This window comes from Carettochelys insculpta, chromosome 2 (assembly GCF_033958435.1).
Source record: "Carettochelys insculpta isolate YL-2023 chromosome 2, ASM3395843v1, whole genome shotgun sequence".
In the NCBI taxonomy this organism is placed as follows: domain Eukaryota; kingdom Metazoa; phylum Chordata; order Testudines; family Carettochelyidae; genus Carettochelys; species Carettochelys insculpta.
This window is the reverse complement of record NC_134138.1, coordinates 201,314,257-201,333,566: the sequence shown is the minus strand read 5'-3', so window position 1 is coordinate 201,333,566 and position 19,310 is coordinate 201,314,257. Positions and strand designations below refer to the sequence as shown.

The 19,310-nt window shown below is 40.8% G+C and overlaps 1 protein-coding gene across 1 annotated transcript in view; it reads right to left on the bottom strand.

Moving 5' to 3' along the window:
- The window catches only part of TOPAZ1 (testis and ovary specific TOPAZ 1), a 118,503-nt gene that overhangs the window by 77,363 nt on the left and 21,830 nt on the right, over positions 1-19,310 (bottom strand). The window contains exons 6-7 of the mRNA XM_074988330.1: positions 7,172-7,287; positions 5,091-5,176 (exon numbers count right to left, since the gene is read on the bottom strand). Of these exons, the coding sequence (XP_074844431.1) occupies positions 5,091-5,176; positions 7,172-7,287 (202 nt within the window). The remainder of the gene's footprint in view (positions 1-5,090; positions 5,177-7,171; positions 7,288-19,310) is intronic.

Sequence of the window (19,310 nt, the reverse complement as noted above, 5' to 3'; positions counted from 1 at the left end):
ACTTTTATAAAGACCCTTGATGCCACAGCCTGAATGGAAGGACTCAATTGGTAATGGTCTTGACCAAGGAGGAATCTGAGTGAGCTTCTGCGCAATTGGTCAGTGGTAATGTGAAAAGTACACATCTTTTATGTCAACAACCACAAAACACATGCCTTCTTTCAGAGGGAATTATTGATGCCATTTGTGACTGCATGACATTTCAGATGAATAAATTTAGCTAGCATAAATCAAGAATAAATCTACATCTTCTACCCTCTTTGGAGACTAACAAGTATGTTGAGTAGTGTTCTCTCTCTTGATGCTGACGTGGAACTCTTTGCATGGCTCACTGCTGAAGAAGGGAGTCTACTTCCTGACACAAACTTTGCTTATGAGATTGATCCCAAAAAAGGAACTGGGAAAGAAGTTTGTGGGTTGGGATGGACAAACTTAGAAAACTGTAATGAATAATTTCCAGTTGTTTGTTGTTACAGTCCTCCAGTTTGAAGCAAATTGTTCTTCGAAAACTGAGTGAAAGGATGACATGGCATTAATAAAAAGTCTTGACAATCCCATCAAAAGTTACCTATATGTGGGTTAGAGTGAAGTGTCACAGAAGCTGTGTATTTGGGCCTTTGTGCCATTTATCTTTGTACTTTCTGTAAGGGTTCTGGGGAAAGTTGGCAGTAAAATGGTTGTGGAGGTGGTGTTGACCCATGCCTGTACTTGAGATGTCTTCTCTTTTGAGCAGACAGACACAGATACCCACAGAACAAAGCACTGTGTGTGAATCCTTGAGAGAGTGGAGACCTATGTTTTCTCTCATCTTTTTAATACGTGTGGAATACATTATGTACCCCAAGGCTGTGCAAATGTGCATCAGAATTAGAACAAAAAAACTAGGTATGAGTGTTGTCTCTGCTCATCAGCTGTGCAACATCTGAATCTCTACTGAGTGGTCACACAAACACAACTTACAGGGAACACTAGTACAGAAATTAATCCATCTTTTCATTTAGTAAGTTAATGGTCTCAAGGGGCAGATTCTGAATGTTATTTTAACCTTTCTAAGGAAGCCTAAGGTTTGTAGCCAAGAATCTCTTCTCATGTCTGCAGCATCTACTATGGAGAGAGATTTTGGCCACTGATCTTTCATTAATTAAGGACTGAAACTGAGCTCTCTTCCTGAGGGATCTTGTCCTTCAAATCCAACATCTCTGCATTACAAGTGTAAGAAATGTGGCAGCAGGAGCTCAATACTGCTGAAGGCATTGGGGAATGTGTCCTGCAGAGATCATTTGCATGAAAATATAAAGGTGTGCATATGAAATGCCCTGTAACAAAGCCTAACGGGAGCAGGCAAAGCAATGAGGTTTTGTTTTTTGTAAACATGTTGTTGTAAAGTCACAATTTATGCTATCACCCAGCATAAGAAATGTGGAGTCTCAACAATGCTTGAAGTTTTGTGAGGTACGGGGCAGTCATCACTACTGTGTACGATATGGATTGCAGAGGGCTCCCTCCCCTCAAAGCGTTGTCAAGAAAAAAGGGGGAAGGCATAGTGGTTGAACCAGCGGGCTGGAAGCATTTTGGCTATACAGCTGTAAGACTGGTTTGACTAGTTCTCTCCCCCCTCCCCCCCACTGTTCACAGGGAGACCTAAAGATGGGTCTATAGTTATTCTGTGAGAACCCACCTTTGCGGATACTGCGATGCGGTGGCTAGGCCCAGAGCTGAAATCACTGAGAGCTGGAATCACAGGGTTTTGCCTACAGCAAAATCCACAAGACAGCAGTGGATGGCCGCCTGGTAGGCGAAGCAGTGAATGGATGGCAGGTGCAACCAGCGGCTGGCTGGTAGGAGGAATAGCGGATGGACGGCAGGTGTGACCAGCGTCCAGCTGGTAGGAGGGTCTGCGGACAGAAGGCAGGTGCAGCCAGCAGCCGGCCAGTGGGGCAGCTGGCAGGGAGCAAGTGGAACACTGGACCAGCGTAAAGGTGGAATTGCCTCAGGTTCAATGAGGGAATGAGTCGGGGTGATGTGTCAGGGCCTGCACGGACTGGACCGAGTTGCAGGTGAGGCATTTGAAAGTGGGTTACGAAGAAAGTTTGGGCGTGTGGATTGGCTGGTTACAGTATTGGACTGCTGAGCCTGAGAGGCCAAGGACACTGCTCAATCCATATGAGCTGGGACAGTTACTTGAGGATTGGTTATGAACTCTGGGTGTGGTATTTTCCCAAGCTTACGCGATATGACTTTTCTGCCACTTTCACTAAAAGTTACTTTTGTACACTCAGACTCACATGTGGCTGTTTAAGGAGTCACTTGTGGCTCCAAGCAGTGCTGCTGTTGACTCCACATGCAGATCTGGAGGCTGCTGCTGCTTAGTTTTTTTATTTAAGCAACAGCAGCCTCCAAAGCCACGGAGCAGTCAGCTGGGGTCAGGACAAGCCAGCAGCGCAGGGAGCCCTAGAAGATGAAGCCAGGGCAAGGTCAGCCAACAGGAGAGCTAAGGGGAGGGACGTCCAAGCCTGCCCTGATGTAGCTGTGTAGCCATGCGGAGAAGACAGTGGTGGGGGAACAGCAGTCGTGTGCAAAGCTCCTCAGCTGAGCCAGGTAAATCCTGGGGTTGGGATGGTGGTTTGCAGCTGAAGGGGCTAAACCTGGAGTTGGGGGGATGGTTTGAGGCTGAAGGGTTTAAACCTGTGGCTGGGATGGCAGTTTGGGGGTGAAGGGGTTAAGCCTGAAGATGGGTGGAGTGGGTTTGCAGGACGTGGGGGTAAAGCTGCTGAATGGGGATAATTTAACTTTCTAATTGGTAAAAATCATTGTATGCACATAGGCCTTAAAACGGGGGTAACAAAAAGTACAGTTTGACTTATTTTTTATATATTTATTAAGGTCTGTCTCATATCCATGTGCATTGTGGCTTGAGGTATTTGTAACTGAATTTGAAAAAACGGCTATTGTCACTGTTTTGGTTGCAGACCCCTGACGATGGTATTAAACTTCATACCAAGGTAGAAGTTTATCAGGCAGTTGACTGGAATATCCTGCTGTATAGCTCCGAGTCACAGACAATATAACACCACCATGTTTTGAAACTCAATCAGTTCCATATGTTCTTCCTGAGGAAGATTGCCCAAATTAAGTGGTGGGACAAAATTCCTAACTTGGAGGATCTTAAGCTGTGTGCTGTCACGGGCATGGAAGCAATACTTATGAACAAAAAGCTTCACTGGACTGGTCATGTTATGAGGATGGATGATACACAGATACCAAAGATGTTCTTCTATAGATAGCTTGCTCATGGAAGGTGCTGTATTGGTGGTCAGTATAAGTGCTATAAAAACATCTTAAAGGCCACCATGAAATCATGTGGCGTATTTCCCAATGATCTGGAAACTCTAGAGTTCAACACAGATTGTCCTGGCAGCAAACCACTGTACAGGCTCTTAACTGCTTTGAGAATGAGCATATCCAGGCACTACAAGAAAAGCATATGATCCGAAAAGAATATACAATGTGTGCAGTCGGCAGGTTTTTGTGTGACATCTGTAATCGGCTCTGCCACTCAAATATTGGTTTAATTGCTCACCAGTGTTGTCACAGAAGATGAGATCCATTGATTAATGTCTCAGTCCAAGAAGGAAAGATAAGTCAAAGCCCTCCATGGCTATGATGCCATTGGCATTTTGATCTGGACACTGACAGGAATAATGAGGGCTGTTTGTCTTTCAATTTGCATGGTGGAATTGGTATAGAAATTAATTAAACTATGCTCCTTTGTACCACTTTCCCCTATTTCAGGTTTACTCAGGCCTTAATCTTCAGGAGCAGTGCATGGGGATTCAACCAACTTTGAAACAATTGGGGAGGAATCTCTTTTCTCTGGGGCCGATTTGCAAAAAAAAAAGGGCAGATTGTCTCATCTTAAACTCATGAAAAGCCTTCTCCTTGGGTATGGATAATTTAAACAACTCTTTAGGGTGGTGCACTGTCAGTTGATTGACGCTGACATGCACGGAGGTGTCTCCATCAGATGCGTTTTTTAAAGTGTTAGCTCTTGACCTTCACAAGTTCTATGAGGGAAGGAATGGCACTTAAGTGAGGCTTGCATTTCCACTATGCAGTAAGTGCAGCATTCATCACTCACTGGAAAGGAAACATGATTATTGAACCCTACTTATAATCCTAGCCTCCTAGGAAGACTTTGTCCTGGACAGAGGAAAAACAATGACACTAGTACTTAAGACCAAAAGAGCCCAAGAACAAAGTAATGATACTATTTACAGTATATGTACTGACTGAAGCAGTCAAAGAAGACGTGGACACAGCAGATGCTGAGAGACTACATGATGTTAAGGAGGAAAGACAGAGATGCTGGTCTACCATAAGGAAAACCATGCATGTGTGAACCAATAGCCCCTGTTTAATAAAAATCTCCAGACTCAGGCACATGACATGCAGGCATACCCACATGTGGAGAAAACATAGGGACAATCACTCAAAGTAATATTATTTCTCCTTTCCATCTTTTATTAGAAAAGTGTAATTGCATGTTAAAATAAGTTAGACACTAATTATATTTTAAAGTGTAACAAACTGATGAAAATATTTTAAAAATGAGACTTTTAGGCACTGTACACATCCCTTCCCCCACATAATTCTTCTCCCCAAAGAGCTTATAATCTAAATAAGGAAAATGGACAAGGGGGAAAAGCTATGAGCACAGAGAGTTAAAATGACTTGCCCAAGGTCACACAGCAGGTCAGTGACTGAGCTGAAATGATATTCCAGGTCTAATACAACAAAAACTGCAATCTCTGATAACCCTTAAAATAATAAACTACTGTTCCTCCCCATGGCAAAAACCACTACTTTATTTTGTTTCTCTAGTGCAGCAGAAGCCAACATGGCTGCATTTTAAACAGCTGTTTTTGACAGATTATGCCCTTTATTCATTATATTTATTCACAAAATTACACCACTTTTAAGATGTTTGACATTTTGGCTGGTATCATCTACATATTTTAATGACAAACTGTTTGACTGTCCATAATGAAAAAAAAACAATATTATGAATTCATTAAGTGTTAGCAACTTACCACTACGTTTTTGTCCATTTTCCATGGTTCATAACAGTCTGAATTTGGCAATGGCGGAAGAGAGCTTCTTCCTGAATATCTGAAATCTAAGGTTGAGAACAAGTTTATTTAATGGACTGTGTAATAAAATGGGTAATATATAAGTCTTTAATCTTAGTTTTCTTTACACTTCTAAAACCCTTATGACGACTCATTATCACTTTCCTGTAATGACATTTCAGGTTTACTTTTTACACTGTAGTAGGAAAACTGATCAGCTATAAATATTGTCACCATGAAAACATGAAATTTTAGAATGACTCACATAAATATTTATCTACACAAGTCATGTACAAGCCACCCACACTATGAAGCATTAAACTTTCCTTTGAATAATAGTGTTAATGCAATTTTAAAATAAACCACCAAGATTTTCAAACGATTAGTGTTTTTCAGTGACAACTGTTGGACGATCAACTTGACTCTAAGTGAATGATTTTCAAAGGGCAGGTGGTCAGAAATTTCTGAAAATCAAAACATTTGTGGTGTCTCAAGTATGGCACCCAAAAACACTAGTCACTTTTTAAAATATTTTTCTTATTCCAAATAATTGACAAAATCAAACACAAGGCCAGATTTTCAAAGGTATTTGGGCACTCAGCAATGCAAAGGTTAACTAATTTGGGAGCCTAACTCTCCTTTCCAAGACAGATTCAGGCACTTTAAAAATGAGTTACCCTCCAAAATCAGATAAGCATTGCAATTCTGGGTACAGCAACACCTAAATTTCTATAAAAATCTGGGCCATGATAACCTAGAAAATAGGTTGTTCAGAAACCAGTTGATGGTCGTCAGGATATGCAACAGAGTAGAGGTGACAAATTCTATTCTATTTAAGTTCTTAGACCTCTGACTACCATCTGTAATCAGACTGCCTCCCAAAAGTTATCACGTGGCTTCAACTTGCCCAGTGACTATTTGGATAGAAAATGAAAGAACTTGCGTGTTCCCAGGAAAAAGACACTGACATTGTGCAATCAAAAACTTTAACTTTTAAATTATGTTGTATCACTGTATCAGATTATAACTCTTACTGCACAGTAACACAGAGATTTAATGTGCACAAAGCCTGAGTAAGTACAGCTACAACACTTCGGTCTGCCATGCACTAAATTGCCATGTGGTGCCTGCTGCTGTCTGCTAAAAGTTCAAGGAGGGTCCACATGCCTACTTAATGCCCCAAGTGCTTTAGATTTACACCTCAGTTTGAACCACACCATGTCCATTGGTAGATAAGACTAAGTAGATGCAAAAGAACAGTACTCAGATTATGAAATGCACCAAACTGTCCCTTTCTCCTCCACAGTTCATCTTCTCAATTTCTGAAGGAGAGCACTTTTCAACTCTGTGAACATGGCTATACAAAAGAAACACTTTACAGTAAGGAAATATTCACCATCACTATCTATTTGGACAAACTCTAAAAAACTTATCAACCAAACCTTTCCCTCAAGCTCTCTCCTACAGAGAGTCTCGTGGCACCTTATAGACTGACAGATATTTTGGAGCATGAACTTTCATGGGCAAAAACCTGCTTCATCAGAAAGCTTATGCTCCAAAATATCTGTTAGTCTATAAGGTGCCACAAGCCTTCTTGTTATTCTCGAAGCTACAGACTAACATGGCTACCTCTCTGACACTAGAGTGAGAAATTTTTATAATCTTAAAACTATGACCCTTTCTGGAATTATCTTTTAACATAAGTAAGTACTGCAATTTTTTTTTTAAATTAAGTCTAAAATTTTGACAATGAGAGATGTGAGCTTGCACTTCTCCTCCTGATGACTGAATTGAGTTTCAAGTATTGAAATGAATCCATGAAATTATCCAATTAACTATCAAACTATATCTCTGTTGAATTTATCTGATATAGAGTGAACAGGGGCGGAAGGAAGTGGAAAAAAATACCAAAAAGACATTTTTCACAAGACATACAATTATTCTTGGCAATAAATACCTTATTTAACATTCTTAAATAAGTCTATATGAAATACATTAAAAAATGCAAAAAATACGTATTTTACTAATTCAGAGTAAAATACCATTGATCCAGGGTTTCAGTATTGTGTCTTCCTGGTAGGCATTTACTTGCAGCGAAGGCAGTTGCAGTCCTAATTGAAGTTCACTGCTCATAAATTCTACATACTTAGAATCATTGCTAAATAGTAAAAGAAAAAAATTAACAAAACAAGTGCTTCTTATGTCATATGTTAACTATAAAACACTAGATAATTTCTTCAGTAATTAAAGCAAAACAAATTTTCACTCTAAATTTAAGGAGAAGAAGAGCAATCCCCCCGCCCCCCATGCTGCTTTAGTGTAAGATGATGTCATCTTGTCCACAGTTATATCAAAGCAAAGAGAAAGCAACTAGGTACCCAGGAGTGAAATGTGGTTTGGTGGAAGAAGGACCTTTGAAACACTTGTTTAAAACTTTATTATTAAATTGAAAAGGTTGGGACGGCTGTGTTTGAATTAACCCCTTTTCTAGGTACTGCTATATCTTCCCTGCCACAGATGAAATCTGTAGGGCTTATAAAGCTCCTTCTGAAAAGCAAATGTTATGATTTTCTAATGTACCAGTTACACTAAAATGAAGAATATTTGATATTTCAAATGGCATACTCCTGAGCCCCAAATAATTGTTCTACCTTACAACTGATTCCAACAATATACACTGAACACTGTTAACCAGTGTATTGCACGGAAGCATGAACATTTTCAGCAAGTGCAGAAAAGTAAGTTAGTTGCTTCCTTCCTTGGTTATAGTTAAAATAGTATGAAAATGAATCTCTACTTACCTGATAATTTCCTGTCTTTGAGCAATAAGTGACATATATCCATCATAATGGGGGGGGGGGTCTATTTGCAGTTTGGGGGCAGAACCAGATCTGACAGTCACTGGCAACATAAGAATGCCCCATACTCTCAAAGTTCCTTCCAGGTGAGAGAACTTCCAGAGACAAGATAATTCAAACAGATTGTGCCTAATATACTTTGAGGAAGCAGAACAATTTCACCTACTAAAGAGGATAGCAAATTACACCTAACAATGAATAATCCAAATTCACTGATGTCGATTTTCAGCCCTATTCTGGATAACCCATTTGTCTCCCATGTAGTCGGCATCTGTGGATCTTACTACTCCAAGAAAAATCTTTAGGTAAGTATAGATAAGTTTTCATTTTCTTCATGGTAAAGTTTGCAGACCCATAACAATGGTATTTCCTTAACAGTGTACCTTTAGGATTGGAAGCAGGGCCATCCTTAAATGTAGACATCCAAAACAAGTTAGGTTATGTTTATGAATAATCTACATCTTCCCTGAGGCACCACAGCGTGGGGAAGACTTCTTCCAAAAGAGGAAATGGCACTGGCTAAGACTGGATAACTGATATGAAGAATTTAGTGAACTTACGAATTGACAGCTATTTTATTGTAGTACACACTACCCTGTGGCCACCCTATACACTCCCTGGTGTGCAGAACCAGGAAACCCCTGTGCATCCTTCCAAAAGCTGAGTAGTAGGACAGGAATTGGAAATACAAAAGGCAAACCATGCAGCTCATTTGGCCTGAAGCGACAAAGAAAGACAGACACATCCCACCTGCTGGGGGAACTGGCAGACAATGTGTGCCACGCTGAGGACTGACTAGAACTCCCTGGGTCACCAACTGACCAATACCATCAGGAGCTGTTGGGGTCACTATATGAGGATTGGCCAGAGTTCCCAGCCAAGCAGGACACTGAGGAGCTGATGTCTGAGGACTAGCCAGAACTCTCTGAGGAAATAGCCAATTCCTACATTACAAAAGTAATGAATCCTGGGAAGATAGGAAGCAGCCCAGAAGACCTCAGTTACCTTCTAGTTAAGTGCTGACTTGATGCTAGGTCAGCATGTTTCAGACAGATTCCCACTGACCTAGGAGTAGACCACTCTCCATTGCTGGGGACCAGGGCTGGGATGTGGTGGAGTTGGTGGGCCCCTCCTATCCCTGCCACTCAGTTAAGACAGCAGCTTCCCACCTTAGGCCAGAAGGCCTGTATTTGTCTACCACCCATGATTGATCCCTAGGCTACTTTAATGCTTGCCTATGCCCGAGTCTTCTAAATATTTGCTGCCCCACCCTGACTGAGGGCCTGTGCCACACAGACTACCTTACTGCTCTGCTAAATTCTCCCTTTTTGAAATCACCTTTATAGATGCCTGATGGGGAGGCAGCATGGCCTCCTTTAGAGGCTGACAGGAAGGGACAGCTACACAGCCCTACAGTGGCTGTCTAGCTGATCTCACTCCAGCACATATGACCACTCTACCCTGATACAGCCTGTAAGAACTTGACAACTAAAAGTGACACTCTACATAGCCCAATGCTGCTACAAGTTTGCCAGCTCTCAGCATGGCTGTTAAGACAATGTAAAGTGCCTGCGTTTCTCTAGCAGTAAGGTTACACGTGAATCAACAGCAGAGACACAAGCTGCATTTTCTGTTTTCTAATATTTCTTTCCCCTACTGTGTGTTTCTTGTCTTTTAAGACAATGCTCCGCAACCAGAGTGCCATCAAATTTTTAAAAAAAAATATTTAAAATTGAACAAATAATTAAGTTTAGCAACACCGCATGATGTGTTGGCTAACATCCATTTTGGCCATATTCGATAGTGCTGTCTCCACCTCTTCCGCACGCTGTAGGTGGGAATGAGATAGCACCATGCACACAATGCTTGCCCTTGTTCACCACGCATATGCCATGTCACCAGTTGTTTGAAAATATATGAAGGTTGTGCATGGGTGTATTTGTCTTGTAGGTATAGTACTTACAGATGCTAATTTTTAAAACTTGGATAAGTTTTTACGCCGAGAACATATGAATATGCCAAGTAACCATGAACTCTGTAACAGTGCAGCTCAAAATAGCAAAACCAGCAAATATGCAGTAAAAGAAAGAGTACCTAGCCTTTGTCTTTTCATGGTGTGGTAATGCTATGTCTCTGATACCAGAGTGTCTCATTTTAGAGAGAAACTTTTGAATGAAACTATGGTACCCAGCAAATTAATCCACCACCCTTTCTTGAAACATCCAGACTACGCAAACAAGGGCATCAATTTTTTCCAAGTGGCTTCAAAATCAAAACTTGAAACGGAGCAAGTTTATGATGGACTCAGTGAAAGTTTCTGACCACGCATTAGACACTAGTTTCCACATCATGAAGCTAACTGTTCACACCAATAAAGTGCATACTATTGGGGAAACACTGATATTACCTGCATGCAGAGTAACTGTAAGACATATGCTAAGATCTGAAGCAGCAAAGGCGGTGAGCAAAGTACCACTTTCAGCTGATACTGTCAAAAGATGTATTTATGAAATATCTGACAATTTATTAACAATGCTTATTGGAAAATTAAAAGTTACTGAAAATTCTTCTCTACAAATTGATGGATCAACTGACATCAAAAACAAAGCTCATCTAATGAGTACGGTGTGTTTCGTTGACAAGGGCTGCATAGAAGAACCTTTTTCTTTTTAAAGAACTACCTGAGTGAACAACTGGGGATGAAATTTTTTGAGTTACAGATGAATTAATGAAAAATAATGGAATTGAATGGAAAAACTGTAAAAGTGTTTGCACTGATGGTACTGCTGTAACGACCAGAAATGTCAAAGGTTCTACTTCAAACATCCGAAAACAAAATGCATCAGTTCAAGTCACTCATTGCTTTCTCCCTCATGAAACGCTTATGGCCAAGAGTTTGCCAGATGAACTCACATCAGTATTGATTGAGTATGTGAAAATTGTTAACATGATCTAATCAAAAGCTCTCAATTCTCATCTGAATAACAGTCTTTGCAAAGAGATGTGTGCCAAACATCATTCTCTACTTTTTCCACACAGAAGAATGCTGGCTTTCCCAAAAAAAAGTTCTTGCTTTTTCAAACTCAGAAAGGAACTTCAGCAATTCCTAATTAATCTAATTGAATTTTATAAATTGTTTAAACAATCTCTGGCTGGCCAAACTCTCATACATGGCTGATGTTTTTGAACATCTCAATGAGTTAAATCGCAAGATGCAAGACCCTAAAGAAACATTATAACATGCAAGGACAAACTAAATGGTTTTCAAACCTAAATACACTTATGGCATGAAGAAGTTAAGCATAGATCACTAGAGATATTCAAGGGGACAAGTGAGGTCAATATGTACAACAAAGTTAGACTGTTAAATTTGGCTGAGAAACATTTTAACATTCTTCATGAAAAAACTGTCTATTATTCAAATTGCCTGGTACTGACTGTTATGATTGGATTTGCAATCCTTTTGAAGCATAAATGAACAAACTTTCTCTTAAGGTGAGAGAGGAGATGGCTGATCTCAAGAATGATCAAATGTTACAGTTGAAGTTCAGCAAAGTATTGGATTTTTTTGGATCCAAGCAAAAAACAAGAATTTAACAATTTCTGATAAGGCTATTTGTCATGCTGCCATTTTCAACAATATATCTATGTGAACTCAGCTTTTTGACAAATTGCAATTAAAACCAAGAGGACGTCATGTTTGCTGGGTCTGGTTCAAGAACTCAGAACAGCTCCTTCTAATATAGAGCCAAATATACTACATCTGTGCTCATCAAAACAGGCCACGTGCCTTATTAGCTTGATTAGTATACATGATATGTAATATATTTTCTAGTTTCTGTATTTTTTACTGAGCAGAAATAACAATAGACTCTTGTTTGTATTTATTAGTTTGAGTCACAAAACTGAAAGTAAAGTTTGGCATAAACAGACATTAACAGTAAACTATTGAAAGTTGAAGTAGTTATCGTGGGAATACTTAACATCAATCTGTGAGTATGCCGAGAAGTTATAAAGAGTGCTGAAGTGTGCCACAGGGTGATAAAGGTTGCGGAGCACTGTTCTAAGAAATAGAGCCACATTTCAAACACCTCCAACCCATGTCAACTAACTTCTCTCTTTTCTAAAAAGGCCCATTATCACATCTAAGAAAATGTTGAAATAAAGGGATTTTCACACTAAAATTTCTCTACAGATAAAATGGAAATGGGGTAAGTTACTAAAATGAGAAACTTATTTACTATTATATATTAAGTTGTTTTAACTGTTTACCCTTGTTTTTATGTATCTTTAATAAAATATTTAATAGATTTTAAAACGTTTGCCATGATACTAAGCAGACTGAGGCTGACTGACTGAACGCCAAACCTCATTTAAAACTACTTCTCAGTTTCACGTCACGTCAACATATTTTACTCTTTGGACCCATTTACTTCATTTAAATTAACACAACATTCTCCCACAGACCCAGAAGGGGCACATGTCAAGAAAGGCACTGGTCTGAAGCTCAAACGCTTCCCAGAGCTATGTCCCTCTACACTGTATTGGATCTATGTGGTCCAGACAGGCCTGATTTACCTGGTATTCTCAGCTTTGAATATGAGCTGTGATCCTGTTGGGTGGGGGTAAGATATGCCTGTTATAAAAGTGGCAGCAGAGGGAGAAAGCTAGGCCCAAAGGCCTCCTTACCATATTCTCCAATAATGATGGTATCCATGCTGTCTCTGGTGTCTTCTATCCACAACCTGTAGGGAAGTGGAGGGAGAGACTGGAGCAGGAGGTCGCTGAGCCTCCACAGTCAGAGACATGGTGACTGGTTAGGACTATAGGTGCAGTCTTTCATCTGTCACATTGCCCTCCTGACTCCAGTTGCCTCATGAAGATGGAGAGTGGTGGGGCTACTTGTCCCAAAGGCAGTTCTTTTCCAATCTTGCCCATGTCCTTTCCTGCTGGAGGGAAGGGAACCAAGACAGCTCTGCCCAGCCTGAGCTGCTTATTGTTCAGAAGAGCTAGACTTTCCAATTCTGACAGGCTGTTCCCTCCTTGCCCAGAGAACTGGGTCTGAAGTCACACCACCCAAAGCAGGTTGTAAAGGAATCTACCTCTGCCTACAGAGCCAGCCAATCTCCCCACTACAGGGCAGGAAACAGGCTTTTTTTGGCCTAGCTCTGACCTGAAGCATGCAGGCACACCAGCTACCATGAATGCCTCAAAGAGGAAATGGAACAATCACCCCAAAAATCAAATGCAGCTTCAGATGAACAGGAGTTATTGAAAGAAATTGTTGGGAGAAACATTGTAAATAATATTTGGAATTTTGCTCAGGAAATTTCTACAACAGGGGTATGGCTGAGCTGACAGCTTCTATGGATACAGGTTTTTGGAAAAAAGTGTGTTGTGGGGGGAGAACTTCAAGAGAAGGAGCATTTCTATGTTGTTGGTGACTGACAGGTCTTGTTCTGTTCCCCAGCCGCAAGGACGCTGATGTATGCATTGTAACAGATCTGTGAACCTTAGCACAGAGAAAGTGTATTTGTTAAATGAGGGGAAAAAAGTACATTTATCCACAGACCCTATTCCAGTTTGCAAACACATGCACTGTTGGTATAATGGATTTTTATGCATGCATCTTGTAAACAGCAGTACATCATGATTTAGTTCATTCTTGTTGGGAAAGATTGTTTTTCTTAATTATTTTTGTCCACTTGCTTACCTTTAACAGACTACCATTCTTCTAAATTTGTGCACAATCCTTGATTTGTCAGGATGGTAAATTACACTTGTTCATATTCCAGCTAAATCAACTTTTTTCTCTGATGCTACAAGTAGGTGGTCACTGAATCAACTTTTAACTCAGCTGTGTAAGTAATTTAGCTGACTATCAGAAAAGTTAAATTCTAAGATAAAGAGTGAGATTTGTTCATTCTCTGCATTGCAACATGTGCATTTCAAGTAAAAGACTAAATCTTTACTCCAATACTGTATCAGGAGAAAAACTAAAGTAATGGGATTTTATTCCTTCCAGTATTTTATAAAGAGAATAAATATAATATGCAATTACATATGTGCCCACTACAGTCTACTTACTAATGTGATGGTAACAATTAGTAGTAGTCATAAACCTTGCCAAAAGAACAGTAACATTACAGAATTTTATTTATTTGAGAGTGAAAGATAGAGATGGCACATTTTACTGGGGAAGGTTCTTAGATCTATATCAGGGTACAAATCCTGGACTATACTTGAGCATGCCATCTGTTCCATCTGTCTCTGGCTTTTGGATGACACAGTTCAAACTTTTAACAAAGTCTCTGGTTGCCAAAAGGAAGATTCTTTCTCTGGCTATGTATGCACAACAGCTTAAATTAAGGGCTGCTCATGGTTGGGAATAAGTCACCTTTCTGAGTAAGGTACACCAACATAAGTGCCAGCATAGAAATTGCTATGTCAGCAGAAGTGCGTCTCTTGCTGAGACAGATTCCACACGTATGAGGAAAAAGACAGGGCAGGAGCTCATTGCCGAGCATCTTGAACAGGCATACATTCAGGCTGTCCTGGGTGGACAGGATGTAAAAGAATAGAGGAAACACATGCTGGACAATCATACTAAAATGCTGGACAACCATTCTAAAGTGCTGTCCCTAATAACAAGGCAAACAGATAATGGAATCACTAGCTCAAAGAAGTAACTCTATACCACTCCCAAGCTATATATGCCCCATTTCAGACCTCCCTCTCCATATTCAGTCCACTTCCCTTGCTGTGCCCCAAAATGAGAGGGGGAAGACCAAGGACATCCATGCAGTCCATTCTCAGTGTTGGGGAAGGAGTACAAGGTTTTTATGGCCTTTGTTTTGTTCCCCCTCCCCAAAATGGCTGCCAGCCCTTGGCCACCATCTCCTCTCTGGAAAGAGGGCATGAAGAGGGAAAAAAGGCAGGGATGATGGGTAACGGCAAGTTCTTAAGGGGTGGGCACCCGCTCCCTCAGGCCTCTCTGCATGCGTACCACCAGCACAACCAGTGGTACTAGAGCAACAACTGAAGGCTGTCAGAACTTATTGACCGTCTGGGCAGAGAAGTCAGTCAGTGTTAGGGCAACAGCCAGCTGGCTGTCAGGTCTTGTACACTGGCCAGAGTCATAGCGACTGCTAGTGAAAAGAACCAGTTTGTTTAGGTTAGAAACTGCAGCAGGACCTGTCTTCCCACACACACCTAAACCACCTTGTCCTCTGTCCTTACACCACACGCAGGATGGCGTGTTCAAGAACAGAAAAAAGAAGGAAGACTGTCATTTAACTGAGTCTCTCTTCAGTTCCATCCCATCACTCCTTATTCCTTTCCCTCAGTTGCGAGGCATCTACCTACCCCTCCCTGGACATTGGGATCATGGTAGGACTGTTTTGAACCCCCCATTTCTATTCTGATTTTGTGACCTCATGCCAGATCTCGTTCAAACACTCGGATTCTATGTTTGTATTCTGAGTTTAATGTTTTGTTAAATAAACCAGTTGTTATTTCCAGCTATTTTAGTTTTTGACATGATTAGTGCATGGTGACACAGAAATGGAGCAGTTGTAGGACCTGTGCCCGCAAAACAGGATTCAGTCCTGGCCTATCACCAGGGAATCATCACGACGCAGCAGAAGGCTGACATTCTACCAAATATGACATGATTATCCTGTTGCTTTCCCTGTACCTGCTCTCTGCAAATAGAGCCCCCTAAATGAAAACAGGGTAGGTCAGAAAAGGAAAGCTTTGTTCATTAGTTAACATGCTTTGGGGTGGGGTGTGATGGCGAGGGCATCACATGGTTGGAGGCAGTTTCATAAAGGGCAAGCAAACAGCATAAGAGGGCACTATAATGGCAGCAGATTCAGGTACCTGCCCGCTAATTCAAAAACTTGGTTTTCAAAGCATCCTGAATTGCACTGCACCTCTCTGCGCTCTCCTGGCTGCTGATAATTACTATCCAGGAGATCTACCTCTGCCCAACACACTGCTATGAAATTCTCCACTTTGATTCACAAATGTCATAAAAAATATAGCAGGCCCCTACAAGGAGAATGTTTTCTGCACTGAGATCTAAGTGGGTCAGAAGGCACCTGAACCTGGCTTTTAAATGGCCAAAGACACATTCTACCACCATTCTGCACCTACTCAGCCTGTAGTTGAAGAACTGCTTACTGGGGCCCAGGGTGCCTGCATATGGCTTCATGAGCCAAGGGAGCAAGATATAAGCAGTGTCACCAAGAATCGCTATGACTATATCTACACTAGAAGCATCTGTCGACGGAAGTTACTGTCAACAAGGAAATCTTGACGGAACCTCTGTCAACAGGTTGCATCTACACACAACTTGCTCTGTCAACAGAGAACTGCCAAGCTGCACTGCCCTCTGGTGACAGAAAGTGGAATGGCAGCTCTGCAAAGAGGGCTGCCTGGTAACTGGAAGCCCTCTCTGTCAACAGAAGTGCCCACACTGCACTGCTCTCGACAGTACCTATCGAGAGATTGTTATGCTTCAAATTTTTGAGGGATAATACTGTTGAGGCAAATGCAGAGTTCTGTCAAGAATCTGTGGACAGAATGCTTTAAGTGTAATTATGTCAACAGAAGGCCCCTTCTGTCGACAAAACTCTCTAGTGTAGACCCAGCCCATGGGTATTTCCACATCCCCAATGGTGGTTTTCTGGTCTGGGAAGTACCACTATGGAGCTATTCTAAACAGACCAGAATTCCAAAAGATACGCATGCCATGCGCCCTTCCTGAGCATCCCATGTTGATGTCGGTGAAATGACCTTTGTATCCACCAGTGCCTGAAACACCATGGAGAAGTACCCCTTGCAGTTTATGTACTCTTAGACCTGGTGGTCTGGTGCCAGGATGGGAATGTGCTTTCTACTATGGCTCCACTGCAGTTAGGGAACCCTATGGCAGCAAAACTGTCTACTATGTCCTGCACATTCCCATCTTTTGAAGGAGAAGGTTAGTGATCGCCTTGACAACCTGGATGACAACTGCCCCTGCTCTAGATTTGCCCACTCCAAATTTATTTTCCACTGACTGGTAGCTGTCTGGCGTTGCAAACATCTATGGAACAATTGCCACATGCTTGTAAACCATCAAAGCACGTCTCATTCTGCTATTCCAGTGCTTCAGGGAGGGAGACAGCAATTCATAAAGTACCATGAAAGTGGCCTTATACATGCAGAAGTTCTGCAGCCACTGTTGATTATCCCATGCCTGGCAAATGATGCAGGTCCATCACTCTGAGCTGGTTTTGTGGGTCCAGAACCCATGCTCCATGCTGTCCAGTGACTCCCATGCTGCCCAAAATGCCACAGTGCTATTCTCCAGATCTTGACATCCATCAGTGTCCCCTGCCTCAAGGTACTAACCCTCCAGGGGCATTATGTTCAAAAGATACTGTCGTGCAATGTGGAAGTAATCATAAAACATTCCACAAAAGATTGAAACATCTGTGCATCCACCTTATCCTTTTGTAATGGTGAGTGGCAGGCAACGTAAAAGCAGGGTGAAAATTCCCTTGACCTCCCCTGCCCAGCAGGAAGCAGGAAATGAACTCTTGCAGTGACTTTTTCCCCCCACATACATAACATTGGCAAAGAAACTCAAATGTAATGAGGATACACTAAGCTGACTTTGTGAGCAGGTGTGGACACAACTTCAACTTTATGAAATGCAGTGTTAAAAAGTGAACTTTAATAAATTTTGACTTTATTTCCAAGAGTAGACATACCCTTAGAATGTCTGCACAAGCAGCGCTACAGTGCAACAGCTGAATCAGTGCAGCTGCACTAATGAAAACTGCTGGCTGTCATAGCCTCTTTCTGTCTCCTGCTTTCCAAAGCCTCCTCGCTGCTCAGTGAGTGACTCAAACACCAATTACTCTCTCTCCCCTACAGTTTCCCGGATGCTGCACCAGATACACGTGTTTCTCAAAAATTTTCCTCCACTCTCAGCTTTTGGATCACTCAAGTACATACTTAAGTTCCAATTATTCCAATGGGGCATACATGAATTTAACTATGTGCTTAAATGTTATGCTAATTCAGGAGTACAGTACACAATCTGTGCAGCCTGCCTGTGCTATAGATCAAAGATTCTTATGCTACAACTGACAGCTATTGATCCAAATCTTTCTCTACTACACAATTCTGAACAGCAGCTGTGGAAACTGACACACTACTTTTGCTCCATGACAGCTTAGGTAATCTGAGTAGCAGTTAACTGGCACATATTGCTTCACGATTTAACCCTTGGCTCACATTTGCAAGATTAGTTTTGTAATCTTAAAATTAATTAAGCTTAAGAGCTAAAAGCTTAATTAAAAATGAAAGCTTACTTTCCGAAGATGATGATGATGACAACATTAATCTGATAAAGTTTTCTACTGGTCAAATACACATGGATTTTGTATGCATTGACAATAAATTTTGTCACAGCCTTGCCAATCACTTTCAATAGCAATAAATATTTGTAGTGTGGCAGGCATGCAATTCATCACAACACTTGGTTAGGAAACAAAAAACTACTGCTATTATTGAAAATATTTAATGAACTTAACAAGAGTACCACCGTCACTCCAATGTCTATACTGTCAATACCAGGCAGCCAATGTCAAATACTTACAGAACTGGTGACACTATAGAGTGGAGTTATTTTCACATCTATTCTGGCAAGCCTCACACTAAAAGCAGTTAAGCCACTGCAATACTCATAACTGTGAAAAAGCACAGACAGTTGCTAAGTATTTTACCTGTTTTTGGAATAGCTAGGCTACAACTTGATTTGGAAAAAAAGTTTCTTCCTTCTTTAGTCTGAAAATGTCTTCATTTTTTCCCTCTATTTGCAATTTTTTATTATGAAGCCATCTAGACACCACATAACTTGTTTGGAACTGCAAGACTTCTATGATACATGTCAGCATCATAAATAAACATAAAATTATGTTTTCTATAAATAAAGTTGTTAGAACTTCACTTTGCCATGTAAAAAACTAGCCAATGCATGCAACTGAGTGATTTTAGACAAAATCTTCATGGACAATTGAATGCCTGGATTATTTTAATTTTGTCAAATTACTAGTTCTAAAGGAGAGCAAATCCAAATATAGCCAATAAGTACTACTACTACTTAGCAGTTCACCACCTAAAGACTGATCATCTGCATTAAAATACTGTTTTCAACTGCATTCATACTGAGCTGCCTGAATAAAGAAGATATTGATACACATCAGAAAAAATTAATCATCTACAAACAAATTTCTGTTCACTATAACAGGATCTAACGGTAACTATA